Source organism: Juglans regia, chromosome 12 (assembly GCF_001411555.2).
Source record: "Juglans regia cultivar Chandler chromosome 12, Walnut 2.0, whole genome shotgun sequence".
Taxonomy (NCBI): Eukaryota; Viridiplantae; Streptophyta; class Magnoliopsida; order Fagales; family Juglandaceae; genus Juglans; species Juglans regia.
Genome location: NC_049912.1, coordinates 14,811,823 through 14,828,030, shown reverse-complemented (window position 1 = coordinate 14,828,030; position 16,208 = coordinate 14,811,823). Strand labels below are relative to the sequence as shown.

General features: G+C 37.0%; 1 protein-coding gene across 2 annotated transcripts; it reads right to left on the bottom strand.

The window, feature by feature from the left end:
* Positions 1 to 8,180: 8,180 nt before the first annotated feature.
* LOC108982319 lies at positions 8,181 to 12,662 on the bottom strand. Of its 2 annotated transcripts, none has more exons than XM_018953648.2 (2): positions 11,172 to 12,662; positions 8,181 to 10,364 (listed from the first exon to the last, which is right to left on the bottom strand). In XM_018953648.2, the coding sequence occupies exons 1-2, from the start codon at positions 12,056 to 12,058 to the stop codon at positions 10,337 to 10,339; spliced, it is 915 nt and encodes a 304-aa protein (XP_018809193.1). In that variant the 5' UTR covers positions 12,059 to 12,662; the 3' UTR covers positions 8,181 to 10,336. The 2 variants fall into 2 exon arrangements, with proteins under 2 accessions (XP_018809193.1, XP_018809194.1); XM_018953649.2 differs by having other exon boundaries at positions 8,181 to 8,872.
* Positions 12,663 to 16,208: the final 3,546 nt, after the last annotated feature.

The following is a 16,208-nucleotide window of genomic DNA, read 5'->3' as shown; positions in this document are numbered from 1 at the left end:
TCGAGTGAACCAAGGAATGTGAGGAAGCCATTATGCATTTGAAAGTGTACCTGACAAGTGTAATGCTTTTAAGCCAAGATAGCACATAAGAGGTGCTTAACTTATTCTTGGTCTTGTCTCCTTCAACTATCTACTGGACTTTGGTTCGGGAAAAGTAAGGGAGCATAAAAAAAATTATTATACAAGCAAGGCCTTGAGAAGGGCCAAAGAGAGGTACAAGAAAATGGAAAATATTGCATTCATTATAGTATTGGAAACTCGAAAACTATGGCCTACTTTTATGCTCATACTATAAGAGTTATTACTAGCTTCCAATTTTTACGATCCTGCCAAGTCCTGACCTCTCAGGTAGACTTGCCAATTGGTTGATAGGACTTTGCGGCTATGACATAGAGTATTGCCCTCATTCGGCCTTGAAAGAACTAGAGCCAAGTACACTAAAGGTGAGAGCGGTAGATAGGTGCATCAGAGAAAGGAAAGAACTAGGTGAGCTATGTAGATGGATCATTAAATCAAGCGATGGGGGTGTAGTTGTGATAACTAAACCACCAAGTAAAGTAAGAGTATGCAACCAGGTTAGCCTTCCGGGTGATGAACAATGAAGCCGAATACAAGGTCTTTTTAGCAAGACCAACTATATAGCTTGAGGCTTGGGAGCAAGATTAGTTGAAGGAGTGGTTGACAAGTGATTTTGGGGCAGGTACAAGGAGAGTATGAAGCAAGGACTCGACATATAGTAGACTACCTTGCAAAAGAGGCGAGGGATCCCGGAAGTTTTCAGAAAAATAATAATTGTGCAGGTACCAAGGGAACATAATGCAAGAGTAGATAAATTGACAAGAATGGGTTTGGACCCCACCCGAAGGTGAAGCCAGAAGAGTTCTGGTTCCAATGGACATACTCAATGAACCAACAATTGGAGAAATGTAGGATAGTAAGGCGACAAAAGAAGAATATTGGATGAAACCCATCATCGAATACATAATGGTTAGAGTTTTCCATAGTTTAAGAAGGAAGCCCAACATGTAAGTAATCAAGCAGCAAGGTTCACTTTAAAGAATGGAATACTGTATCAAAAAGGATTTTTCTGAAAGATTCTACGGCGCTTAACAACGAACGTTGTAGAATATATGTTGAGTGAGATACATGAAGGCGTCTATGAAATCACTTTAGAGGATGAATATTGGCACACAAGGTGATCTTAGCTGGGTTTTATTGGTTGAACATGTAGAAGGACTCCATGGAGATGCTCAAAAACTAGGAGAGGAACTATGGTTTGCAGATATCCCAAGGGCACCACCAGAGGAGATTTCGTTGATCGCCTCAACATGGCCTTTCACGCAATTAGGAGTATACCTTGTAAGATCGATCCCACCTGGAAAGGGAATTTAGAATTTGTTGTTGTCATAATCAACTAATTTATGAAGTGGATGGTTACCAAAGCCCTCACAACAATAACTTCTCGAAATATAATTGGTTTCTTGTGGATATATGTCATATGCAAATTTGTTACACTGCATGTTTTTATCATGGAAAACAGGTAACAATTTGATAATCATGCTTTTAGAGAGGTCTTCAGAGCTCGAGATCTATAATTTTTAATCCATCCCATGTCACCTATAGGCAAATGGACAAGTTGAGGCAGCCAAAAAGGAAATTGAAATTGTTAAAGAAGAAGCTAGAAGACAAGAAAACTTGAATCTTGGATAGAGACTAAACTCTAGGCTCAGAAATAATGAGCCTAGAGTGGAGATATAGGAACCAAACTCAAATCTTGGATATAGTGAGCGTAGAACCAATCTATAAGAACAAAACTTTAAGCTTGTAAATATGAGTTTTGAGCCAATCTAAAGGAACCAAACTCTAAGCCTGGAAGTAATGAGCTCAGAGTCAATCTATAAGAACCGAACTCTAAGCCTGGAAATAATGAGCTCTAAGCCGATCAATAGGAACCTAACTCTCAATTTGGAAATATAAACTTAGATCCATCTATAGAAATTGAACTGTAAACTTGAATACAAGGATATTTGAGCCAATCTATAGAGTCAACTCCTTTTAATATAAAATAATAAGAGGGTGTTGCGCATCGCCATAGCAAATGCATATACAAAGAACATGAGAAGAACATGGTGTTGTTCAGGGTATTACCCGTGCGAGAGCCTAGTTGTGTGGTTACTTGCCCCATCTCCTAGTTTCATTCAACTGAACTCTCTCATACATGCTACTAGCTTATAGCCTTGTCACTTACCACTTTCTATGCCATGCTTGTTTGAAGCACCAAGCCCTCCGTGTTTATCGAGCATGGCTATAGCAGTAAAGAGGCCTGACTCCCAAATGGAGAAGCATACATTAAGAGCTCAGGTAGTGAAGACTTAGAATAAACCACCCGGACCCACCAGGCCAATTCCAATCACATCATTCTAAGATTGCCCCAACTTTAGCTTCCTCTCCCAACCAGAAGACGAAGTGAAACTGTTCCCAAACTTGCTAACAAAGGAACCAAGAGGGTGCCAATGGTCATACCAAATAGAAATAGAATTTCCATTTCCCACCACACAATTTATCTTGTCTTGTGCAAGGGATTTCAATTTTAGTCTTTTCCTCCATGTCCAGGAGCAGTCTCTTGGGAAAATACTAAGTTAAACATCGTGTTGCATTTCCTCTACTGGTGTAGCTGCACCCTCTCTATCCATCGTACTGGAGCGATCCGAGAAGAATGATTAGGATCATATTCTATCCTTTCTACAATGTCCATAGACGAAGTGCTTTGTTTTAGATCAATTCTTTGCTGCTTCGATCCACCCCCTTGGTGAAAAGCTGTAATACGCACTAAGGAATTCCTACCAGCAAACTTTCCTGCACTCAAAGTGAAAGACCTGCTTCTCGGTATATGGGTATATGGTAGTGAGATTGAGGTCAAGGTCATTGTCAAACCTAGGCTTCTTTTCAATTTCTGTCGAAGTTCAAGTTATCTTGACTGGTCTTCTTCTCCACCCCTGAAATCTCTAATAGGGGTCTATTCTAGAAACTTCAAATCAGTGGTCTAGTACTCCTTGACACCCCCTTCTAAATGAGTAGGATTTGCTTTTCTTTACCATCATAAATAAAGTCATCTAAGGTATTAAAACCTATCTAGGAAGAATGTACCGAAAAAAGGATAGCTTTTAGTCTCTCCCCCGGGTTTTGAGTTCCCACACCCAAAAGGTGCCCCACATAGGTCTTCCCCAAAACCCCCGGGTTTTTCACCATAAGCAATGAAAACATGTTCATCATCAAACTAGGGTTGATCTTCTTTTTCTTATTCAATAGATAATGCCGAAGCCCTATGTGCTATAACACTAAGTGAGTCAAGAACTTGTTTACTTGAACTTCAAGGTTAGGTTATGAGTGATTAAGAGCCACTTCATGCTGTTCTTGTCATGTACAATTTATCTTTCTTATTTTAGAGTTCCATTTTCCTTCTTCTTCCTCTCCCCCTGAGCCAGAATCAAAATTTAGAATGAGATCCCAATTGGCGATATGATATTCTAGGTTGCCTATGAAGGAGGCAAGGCGGAAGGAAAAGAAGCCAACCAAGCCCAGAAGACTGCTTAAAAACATGAGTGCGAGGGGACAAAAGGAGGTGGGGGCTATAGCTTTGATTGAACTAGGGAGTCAATTAACGAGGTTGTAGTTTACTAATAAGGACTATTGTGACTAATCTAGCTACCCTAAAGAGCAGGAAGGCCACAAACAAGAGCATATTTTTTAGATATCCCACAATTAGAGCTATCCATCATATAGGAGCTAACTATCAGATGCTTAACACAAGCAATCCAAATTTTAATTAAACAAAAGACATGCTTCTCGACTAAAAATAAAGAAGGGGTCCACTTCCCAACAAGCAAAGACTGAGGCCGCTAGTGCGAAAGCAGTTGCGCGTTAGCTTACTAACGCGCATTCGTTTTCTTGCTCTCCCTTTCCCTTGCTCCATTGCTGAAACAAAGCCTCGTCTTCTCTCAATCTTCTTTCTATATATTGCTAACTTAGTACCTTCTCAATGATAGAGGACCGCTTATTTCATAAGTGAAGAAACCATATGGCTAGGTGATTTCTCTCCAGATCCCACAACAATGGTCTTTCTTAAAGCTAGTGTGAGTGTGATCTCAAGATCTCCGCTCCATATTCTATCAACTTGCTCTCTAGCATATCATCCATAAAAAAAAAAATTGACTTGATTGTCGAAGACTCCCCCGCCTGGCAACTTCCGGTGTCAATCACATGGTGTAATTTGTAATTTCAGGTTAGTAACTTGGTGACATGGCATCTTGAGAAAAAAACATAACTACACATGATGTTCAAGAAGTTTTCCTGCCTTCACCTACGCTAAAATATATTGAAAACCAGCTTGTTCAAAACTTGTAAACTATACTAGTATGTCATTGAAATTTTAGTTCAAGAAATTGATCGAGCATTGTGTTTGAATGTTACTTTGAATTCTTCGAGCACTTGTCAATCAAGGTTTTTGAACTATATATGGCTTCCAGCTAGTGTTTGACCAGTTTATCAAAGTCAAACTAATGTTATAGCAAGTATCCTAATTATGTTCAAACACATGCATGCAACCGTTACATCACATAAATTTTGCTGCCAAAAGTATGGTCTCTATATCCTTTTAGGGACAAAAAGAGATTTTTGGGACCCTAAAAACTCTTTTGTAGTAGTGGAAATGGTGCTACTACGACTAAGAACCAGTAACGGACGAAAAGGTTGAATTCTATATCAGTTATTATTATTATTTTTGGTATAAAATGTACTACATATTAATATGTGTTTAGTTTAGAAGCTATAACCAATTTCAACTCAACTACACCCCATTATTCATTATATTATCCTTAGGCACGAAGAGGGCGGAGCATAATGCATTCATCAACATTTATATATATATAAATATATTACTTTTATAACAATGTTACGTACAGTCCCTATTTGGAGACTGCATATACAAGCCTAGTCAATTTTATCTTTAAAATTACAATAATATCATTCTTAAAATGATATTTTTTTTTTCTATTTAATGAATGGTTTGCATATGCAATCTGGCCATTTAAGCACTGCAAATAGAATTTATCTTACTTTTTAGGCATACAATAGTCCAATAATAGTGCATTATTGGTCATTAGCATGCATGAGAAGAAGGAAAAAAGCTGTGGCAGTTGTTGAGTCCAATGTATATAAATACTAAAAAGCATGCATGACAAGAGCTGAAATGAGACTAAAGTTCAAGAAATTCACGCACCCAAAAGGTGAATTTGCTTCTATCTGTCAAGTTGCTCTCTGATTTGATAATGATCTTTGGCAACAAATACAAATTCAAAGTCTCGTCTCCATTTTGAATTGTAAATTCATACCTTTTGAAATCCAAAGAACAACAATATTTCTGGATCTGATTCTTTTAATATATATTCCTTTTCTGATATCAGGTCTGAATCGAGGTCCCCAAAACAACTTTGGTCCACTTCTCCATTGAATCTAACCATCTCAAATGCCTTTTCATGTTCAAAACTAAACCAGAGAACCTGTTTTTTTTTTATTTTTTTTATTTCCAGAAAATCTCTTTCTCTGCTGCTTTTTCCTGGAAGTACCACCCATCAATCTATCTTTTACTTTTATAAATACAGCTGGGTTAATGAGTTTTGAATAATCCTATAAAGCCGTTTGATCACTAAGCTAGGAAGTTAGGTCTTTACTTGACTAAATATCCTTTCGGTTTCTTTTCTTTCCTAAGACGTTGTCAAGCTACGGAGAATCAAAGGGCCGCCGCCCTTAATCTTTCACACTTGTGGAACTGTTAAATTGCAATACGAAATTGTGAATGCGATACTTTCCATATTTACTTACTTTTTTTATAATGAAAATTTGACGCTCATAATCAAAGGGAATGTTCCATATTTACTTACTTTCTTATAATGAAAATTTGAGGCTCGTAATCAAAGGGCATGTCATTTCTGCAAAAACGTAAAGTACGTAAACAAAAGGTCCCTAAACAGCAAAAGAAAACATAAACAGGCTAGCTTGTTTGTTTTTGCAGATGAGATGAGATAAAATAAAATTTAAAAATTAAATAAAATATTATTATAATATATTTTTTTAATATTATTTTTGTTTTGAGATTTAAAAAAGTTGAATTATTTATTTTATTTTGTATAAAAATTTAAGAAAATTATAATGATTAGATAAGATGAATTGGAAAGTTTTAATATTATTGATTAATAATTACATCAACTCTTATTTTTTAAAATAATAAATTCAATAATTAATGGAATAAAAAAGAACATGAAGGGGTACTGACTGGTGGTAAATAATAAATTTTCTACTTGAGTGTGACCGTAGTATATAATTAATAATTAATAATTAATGATTATCAAACTCATCGTTAATTCGAAGATTGCATGCTTACCAACCCAATCAAAATCAAGCTAGAAATAAGACAAAAAAGATTGAGACCAAAATTTAGTATATATCAAGCCACTTGAGAATAATCCAAAAATAAAATTGAGCCACCACCTCTGGTGAGTACATGGCCAAAGGTTGCTTTCAGTTGCATTCAAAACGCAAGATTCATCGTAACAAAACAAAACAAAACAAAACAAACATAAAAAACATAGGCTCGGCTGTAATTATGGTGGAGCCGAGATTTATACAGTGGTGTAGGTTGTGGGTTGGACCCTATATTAGCCCATCATGATCATGTACAACTTACTGCTGCCTGCAAATTTGTGGGTTGGACTTTTATTTTTTATGCATCTAATCTTTGGGTTTGTAAATCTTTTCAATTAATTAACACCCTCCATCAGAATTTCGTTAAAAAAATCTAACGAATGAGAGTCTAATTTGGAAATCATTGCCAACACGAGGGGATTAGAACGATAAAATTAAAAATTAAATGAGCAAAAAGATAATAATGTAAAATATATAGATACTATTTATGCGTCTCATTTATGTTGATATATTATCGAGTTATTATTATTATTCTTTCAAAATGATAAAGGAGATTTTTATTAGAAATTGCATTTGCATCTAATATAATATTGTGAAAGTAAGGTGAGGTTTGAATAGTCATGAGCTGATCAGATGATATGAAAGTTGAATAAAATATTGTTATAATATTATTATTATTTTAGAATTTAAAAAAATTGAATTGTTTATTATATTTTATGTGAGAATTTGAAAAAATTATAATGATGAAAGAAATGTAACGTCAAAAATCAAATTTGAAAGTTTACAATTGTAAAGAAAGTATATATGCTTGTGCCTAAGACTGTTCATCCGGGCCAGATTTTTTTCCGGCCCGGTCCGGAACCCGGTTATCCGGGTTCTAACCGGGTTCCGGTTACGGTTTTCGGCCCGGGTCAAACTCGGGCTGAAACCCGCATTATGAAAACCGGATATAGCCGGCCCGGATCCGGGTATAAAATCCGGATTCCGTATTAAAAAGCCGGTACCCGGTTTATGTAAAATCGAAAACAACACTTGAATTTCATTTCTTCCCCCCCCAACCCCCCCCCCCCCCTCTCTCTCTCTATCTCTCTCGCGCGAAACCCTAGCCACAAAACTATAGCTGACTCCCCACCAGTGTCCACAAGTTGTCTCGCCTTCGGCCTTTCAGCAAAGAGTTTTCCGATTTCCTCATTTTCTTTTTCTTTTCTGAGATGCCAAAACCCTCTCTGCTTGTTTTCTTCATCCTCGTGCCGTCGTCTTCATCGTCGTTGTCAACAAGTTGTGCCAAGAAACAAGATCAGAATTTATTGATCATCGTAAATTGTTTACTAGAAATATTACTATAAATAAAGTTCGAGTATAAATCAAGGGAACACATTCTATGTTTGATCATATTTTGTGAGAGGTCCAACTAATTTTTATTAGAAGCAATTAGTGTTGGATTTAGAGAATCTGAATATATTAAGATCATATGTCAAATCGTTATAGAAAATCTGTAGTAGTCGTTGGAGAAGAAGCTAGAGTTCAACGGTTTCGTCTAGCTTCTACGTCTAATATTCTCAATAAACTTACTGCCATGGAGTGAGTATGAGTTAAGAATGAATTTGTAGTGTAGACCATAACCATATATATATAGTGCTTGAATTTCAATTTTTTCCATCATAAAATAATGAAATTATATGGATTTCAATTTCAATTTCTTTTTTTTTGAAAGAAAACATTCATATCATAAATCAAAGCGTAGAAACGGATTTGTCATGTTCAATACAATACATAATCTCCAAAGGGCCCTCTTCAATCCAAACAGCTTCATCATCTAACTGTAAAGCCTTCCTTGCAAGGATGTGAGCAACCTGATTGCAGTGTGTGGGGAGCAAACTGGATATTCCAACTAGTTGGATGCTTGAAAACAGACTTGAGATCTTCAACAATCTGGCCATAACATGAGCAATTCTCCTCTTTGCTTTAAATATCTTGAACCAAATTTAGTGAATCTCCTTCAAACAAAACTTGCTGGAATGCCAACTCAACACACAATTCTATAGTCCTCTCCAAAGCTACTGCCTCAGCTTGCAAAGGACTGCCAATAAAACTCATTGGCCATGCTGCAGCAGCTAACAGGTCCCCTGAGCTGTTTCTGAAAGCACAACCCCCACCCATCTTCCTATCGTTTGAAATGAAAGCAGCATCCCAATTGGCCTTTACCAAGTCCCCTTCTAGTCTATTCCAATGACCCAAACTCCTGCTAACATTCTGAGCAACTCCAACATCCTTGTCTTGGATCTGAGCCTGCTGGAAAGCCCCCATTTCCATCCTTGCCTTCTGCCACAGCTTCATTGGACTATTGAAAGAGTCATAAAAAACCCATCTGTTTCTTCTCAGCCAGATTTACCTGAATACACAAGTAGCCTATTCCAGATCAGATCCTGTAAATCGAGCTATTAGATCCTACCAAGTGATAATAAAATCTGAATCAAGACACTTAGCCTTATGTAGATGACTTGCAGAATCAGACCAAACATCTCTAGCAGCCACACATGACCATAACACATGGTTACTTGTCTCACCCTGTTGGTTACAAATAGGACAGGCCTCATTATCAGAAATTTTTCTTTTGAACAGATTGCTTTTGGTTGGAAGTGTCTCACTAACAGCACTCCACAAGAAAACTTTAACAACATGAGGAACTTGTAAGGCCCATAAGTATTTCCATGACTAAGAAAACTGTCTCTTGTTAGAACACTCTCCCAGGAACAAAGAAAAACTTTGACACTGTAAGTGATAGGCAGATTTTACAGAAAAAAGAGCATTTTAGTATGACCCCAATACATCATATCCCCTGACCTCCTTCTACTAATAGGCAGAGTTTTGATCACAGCAGCTTCTTCCACTGAAAATATCTCATCAATCAGATTTTCATTCCATGAACCCCCGTCCACCAACAGTTTATCCACTGTATCCTTCCTCTGCAAGCATTTTACAGGAGATTGTACCATATGAGTGTTAGGTGTTGGCAACCATTTGTCTATCGAAGTCCTGATTTTCGGGCCATTTCCAACCCTCCATCTCATCCCATTCTTAACCAACTCAGCAGCACCCCTAATACTTCTCCATATCAAAGAAGGAGCCCCACCAGGTTTTGCATTCAAGATATCCACATGTTTATAATATTTCTCCTTCATTATTCTGGCCACCATAGATTGAGGATTGGTTAGAAGTCTCCAATACTGTTTTGCTAACAGAGCCTGATTAAAACACACCATATCCCTAAACCCCATACCCCTTGGTCCTTTAGAAAGCCAACCCTCTTCCACTGTTTCCATTGAACTCTATTTTGGCTTGACATGTGAACCCACCAAAATCTAGCCAACAACTGAGATATTTCTGTGTATATTCTTTTAGGCAACTTGAAAACACTCATAGCATAAGTGGGAAGAGCTTGCAGAACAGATTTGATCAAAACTTCCTTACCTGCCTAGGAGAGAAATTTATTATGCCAAGTACCAATTCTGTCCTGAACCCTCTTTTTGATACTACAAAAAACTTTATATTTAGATCTACCACCAGTGAGGGTAAACCTAGATATTTGTCGGCATCATTAAAAATTCTAGCACCAATGACCTCAGCTAAATCATCCTTAACCTCTCTCTTGGTATTTGAACTAAAAAACAAAGAGGTTTTATCCAACTTTAATTTCTGACCAGAAGCACTTTTATAAACATTCAATAAGTTCTCTAAAGCCCTCCATTGGGTCAGATGAGCCTTACAAAAAATCAGGCAGTCATCTGCAAACAGCAGATGATTAATGCTTATTCCACCCTTACTGACCTCGACTCCTTTAAGAACCCCACTTGTCTCAGCTCCATGTAATAATGATGATAATCCTTCAGCACACAAAAAAAAAAGGTAAGGAGAAAGAGGATCCCCTTACCTCAAACCTCTTGTTAGACAGATCAGGTTACTTCTTTGGCCATTCACTAATATTGAATACTGAACAGTGAAAACACAAACCATAATTCTCTCAACCCACTTCTGGCTGAAACCCAATCTCAGCATAACAGCCTTCAAATAGGACCATTCAACCCTATCGTATGCTTTAGACATATCCAATTTTATAGCAACACTCCCCCTTTCCCCTTTTAGCCTGGTTTTCATAGTATGAATGGCCTCATAGGCAATCATAGTATTATCAGAAATTAGACGACTATGTATGAATTCACTTTGATTATGAGAAATAATCTCAGCTAATATCTTTTTCAACCTATTAGCGAGGGTTTGGCCATTAATTTATAAACAACGTTGCATAAACTAATGTGCCTAAAATCACTGACAGTTTGAGGCCTATTCACCTTGGGAATTAAAACCAGGCTAGTTTTATTCAACCCCATATCAAAATTTTCTGAGTTCAGAAAATCAAGAACAACATCAACCACCCTATCCCCCACTATACTCCAATAATTTTGAAAGAAACAAGGTCCAAAGCCATCAGGGCCTGGAGATTTAAAGGGAGACATTTGAGACAAGGCCAACTCAACTTCAGATTTGACAAAAGGTTTATCAAGATCTTGAGACATATCACTAGAGATTTTACAACAAAGGTTAGCCAAACCTTCTTCTATTTGCACATCAGATGGATTGTTAGAACAGAAAATACTAGCAAAGTGAGCCTCAAAAGCTTGTGAAACACTAACCTGTCCTGTCCTGTCCTTAAGATATCAGTTGAATCCCTTACCTCCACAATTCGGTTTCTTCTCCATCTCTGTGAAGCACACATGTGGAAGAACCTTATATTTCTGTCCCCAACTTTATACCAGTTTGCTTTGGCCCTTTGTTTCCATTTCAAATCTTGCTTGTCAAGTAACAAACCAACTTCCCTTTGCAACATATCAGTCCCTTCATGGTCTTGCAGTCTTTTCAAACAGGTAGCTTTTTCTTCAAGTAACTTCTCTTCCTCTGAACAGTTTGATCTACTCCATCTACTCAGGTCAGTACTGCACTTCCTTAAGGATGCTTGGAGTCTATCTACAGTAGATCCTCTCACCAAACAGTTCCTCCATCCATCTTCAATAACTCGACCACAATTATTCTCCTTTGTCCAACTAGCCTCAAACATAAAACACCTCTTATGCAATCTACAACCTCTGTCTCTTGGCAACAGAGAAACTACCAATGGAGTATGGTCAGAACATTTAGCCACCAAAGTATCCACCACCACTCTAGCTCCTTGTAATTGCCAAAGATGGTTAACAAATACCCTATCAAGCCTCTCTTTAGTAAAAGTCAAATCTAAATGTCTATTACTCCATATAAAAGGATTGCCTCTACAGCCCACATCAATTAAGTTATTATGCTCCACTGCTTCCCTAAACCTTCTCATTTGAAACTCAGGTCTTTCTCTACCCCCAACCTTCTCAGAGGACACCATAATCTCATTAAAATCCCCAAATAAACACCATGGATAGGGGCCAGGGTTCACTCGACTCAACAAATCCCAAGAAAGACTTCTTCTATTGGTCTTGGATCTCCATAAAACCCAGTTACCAGAACTTTGTCTAACTGTCCAGGAACAGAAAACCATCCACTTTTGTGACTCAGTGAATAATTATGAATGGTAAGCCCCGAATCCTCATTCCAGAGCATTGCAAGCCCTCCACTCCCACCCAAGGGTTCGACAGTAAAGCAACATTCATATCCTAGTGTTCTTCTTGTCCTATCCATTTTAGGGGCAACAAGTAGTGTTTCCACAAGGAAAACTACTTTGGGAGACTTTTCCTTCACCCTAAGTTGAAGGTCATGAATTGTCAGGGTTCCAAGCCCTCGGCAGTTCCAACTCTACAGAATCATGGCTCCCGGCGGGGCTGCCAAATAACCTCCGCCGATAGCACTTCCCCTTTAGCAATTTGAGAATCATTCAATCCCTTCAATTTTTTATTTGCTACATTTGCATCCTTCGTAACGAAAATTGGCAAACCATCACGTTTCTGACCAATAAGTGGTGAAGGAGACTGACCTTGTCCATCTTGTAGTCGAGCCCATCTCTTCCACTTCCTCCCTTTAGGAACATTTTCTTCCCGTGCCGAGAGAAGTTGTGCATCATCGATCCCTTCCTCAGCCACCTCTACAACGACAACAGATTTGCCCTTTCCCCTCTTAGAAAGTCTGTTTGAAGTTCTGTTACTGAAGACTTTCCAAATTCGAAGGCTTCAGTCCTCCATCGGCCGAAGCACTATTCTGGGGCTTGAGATAGATCTGTGGGCCGAAGCCCAACACACTCAATAGAAGCCCACTCCAGAGAGGTCTGGGTTAACTGACTTTCCCGCGAATTAGAAGTTGAAACAGAGGTAGTTATAACTACCTCCTTAGTAGTTACCTGCGGAGGTTTTCCTTTCGAGTTGGTTAAAATTGCTACACAACTTTTCATCATCCACACATCATACTTTTTAAAAAAATTTTAAAATTTTAAATTTTTTAATATTTTTTTTTTGAGTTTATTCTTTTTAAAATAATTCAATTTTTTTATTCATTATTCATATATTAAATATTTGATAAAAGAAAAAAATAATAAAAATTAAAAAAAATGTGGTATGTGGAGGTTGTGTGAATAGTAGGAAGTTGTGTAGATTTTTTGTTACTTAAAACCGTCTCCTGTTTTCTAGCAAGAAACATGTTCGCAGCAGTTCCAGCATTCTTCACGGTGTTCTCCACCATGACATCACCCCTCAGCCATGTTTCAGCACTAGACACCACCTCCTTACCATCCTCACCCCGACCATCGTCATATGGATCTAGGAAATAAATAAGAAATAAAATGACACAAGACTCAAGGAATTTATACGAGGGAAAGAGTAATTATGAACCAAGATACCAACTAGAAAAATGTATTCAGACAGTTTGATGATAAAGCTCAATCAACAAATGTAATTCTTTCTCTTTGTCGTAACTATATAGCAACCTTTGAATATACTACATTTTCTTTTCTTTTTCTTTTCTTTTCTTTTCCTTTTTTTCCTTTTCTCTTATTTTCTTTCATTCAATCACAAACATAAATATTCAATTGTGAAAATCAAGCAATTGAATTCAAGCACACAAGAATTGACAATGAAATAGAAGAGAAACAATAGAACGACACTCCAAGCAATTGACAAAGAGATGCAAGAAACCCTAGAATTCTGAAACCCTAGGTGATGCAAATTCCAGCCAAATCAAAAACCCAAAGAATTTCGGAAGCCTACCTTTTGTTTTTTTGTTTTTCAACCCTAGAACAATGATGCCCTAGAATTAAATTTTAGGATGCAAGAAATTAAAAGATAGAATCAGACTTGATTGGAAACCTTGCTCTGAATACCATATGATATGAACCCGCGAAAATAGAATCTCTTGAACTCACAATCAATTTGAAAACTTCCTAAGAAAATCAAAATCAAGTCAATGGATGGAAAACCTAAACCCGATGACAACTCGTTTCAAGAATCTAGATTATATTAAAATCTAGACCCGCTGAAGAACCTGTCTTAAGAACCCATATTATAAAGAGGAACGCCACAAAGGTTGTAATTTACTTTTGATAAGTTCAAAATTTCAATTAAGAACAAGAGGAGTAAAACTCAACTCACAATGAATAAATTCATCAAATTTTATAAACTTTTGAAAATGAGGATACAAAGAGTATTTAAACCAAAACCTAATTAAAACTCTAGATAAAATAAAGCCCATTTTACCCAAAGTGCCCCTGAATGAATAGTGTTGCGGCTACAGTAACGCTACAGTAACCTCTTGAAACCCTAGTTCAATAAAATAATAACTTTCCCAACATGCCCTTGCATAGGCCCCCGCTTAAGTCCTTCCAGTACTAAACTTAATTATTCTAAACTAATAAAATAAGTCTTTTAAATGAATTAAACAAGTTGAAAGTTTTCAAGTGCCCAAAGCCTTTAAGTCATATTGTTGCCCTCTTCCATAACTTATCAAATGAAACAAAACTGGATCTTTATCCTTTAAGCCCATCTTGAATATTGGGCTCATGTTAAACTCGTCCTAAGTGGATTGCATCAATCATTGCATTGCTTCCTTGATTTTCTTGGCCCTTGACATTGTAATTGGCCCATCTAGAACTTGCAAATGATCTTTAAGACTAGATCTATGTTGGTGCCCATCACTTTACATCATACATGTACACACATTTATAATTAATAGGATACTTAACATGGGCTACCAAGACCGGCTCATAGCATATGCATTTACCTTTTTATCACAAAGAAGTATTTGAATAAAAAGGAGCATTTAGTAGAAGAAAATATTGAGTAAGAAGCATGGTCATAGCTACTTACTTACGAGCTTTACTATTGGTTCCCTTTGAACTTGAAAATTTCTGATTCAATGAAATGGAACGAGTACATCAATATCCATTTAACTCTAAACTTCACCAACCAAAATTCTTAACTAGAGGCTCACTTTAATTCCAAGAAGGAGTTAAAGTGCTTTCCTTAACACTCTTCACTTAGAGAACATCAACTACAAAATACAATCTCAACCCATTCAACTTCCCAACATACATGGCACTAAGTCAAAACATGAAAACTCCTCATTTCAAGCATTCTAAAGAAATTCATGAAAGTGACTAATAGCATGCTTGCTGTCCAAATAAGGCCATTGTGTTTTCTATATGAAGGATAGATGAGAATCTTGGGTTAAGAATGTACAAATGATAGGAATTTATTTAGGAAATGGAAAGGAACAAGGGAACATCATAAATCTGGAATTTTCATCAAAGAGGGCATATGACAGCTTTTTTAACTACATGTGGAAACCCATTTAAACAAAGAGCTAAAGCCGACAAGATGGCTGGTTTTTGTCCCTTGTTTTCAATGATTTTTCATACAAAAAATTATCTTTGGTTGAGCAAGGGATGCAAAGGAACAATGGGGATGAAATGGACTGTTTTGAGCCTCAAAATAGAATGTATAGCAGAAAGTTCTGCACTAACGTGGACGGCTAGCAGCCTTAGTGCATTTTTGCTTTTAACTCCCTTCATTTAACCACGATTCCAACTACATAAACTAAGATTACTAGTATTGAAGAACACTTGAAAAGAAACATCATTTTTTTTGTTTAAACATAGCACAAAACAGCAAGGACGACTCTTGATAAACCAGAAAATTCTAAGATAAACTCACTCGTTTAAGTGAAATCTTTGGTGATTTCCTAAGACTACTAACTTGAGGAAAATGTTAAAAATACATTCTCATCTCCACTAGTTCAACACATAAAATAAAGGCTTAACGTAATTCAACTTAAGAAAAGTAAGGTAAAACCATAACAGAATTTTTCTTAAAAAAAAACTACATAACCGATGCAAAACAGAGTAGAAATTTGTCTCACCTTCTCGGCTATGGATTGCATGATTTTCACTATTTATTCCCTTCCTCCACTTAGTTAAACACCCAACTAAACAAGAGTAAGAAGTAACATGTGAGAAAAATCAAACTTGGAAGTCACTAGGCGAAATCTGGACAACGGCAGAAATTTTCTAGAAAATAAAAGGCCACGGTTTGAGCTTAGCTTCAATCCAACTACAAGGAATTTGGGAACTAGGTGTGTTACCTGATTTGATCTTCCTCCCAAGGCGCAAAATGGGGCATCAAACAAGGAGATGGGAGTGAAAAATCTGAAGAATGAAGTTGGTCTCAGCTGGAGCACAAAATAGAAATTCCAGATCAAAAATCTTGTAT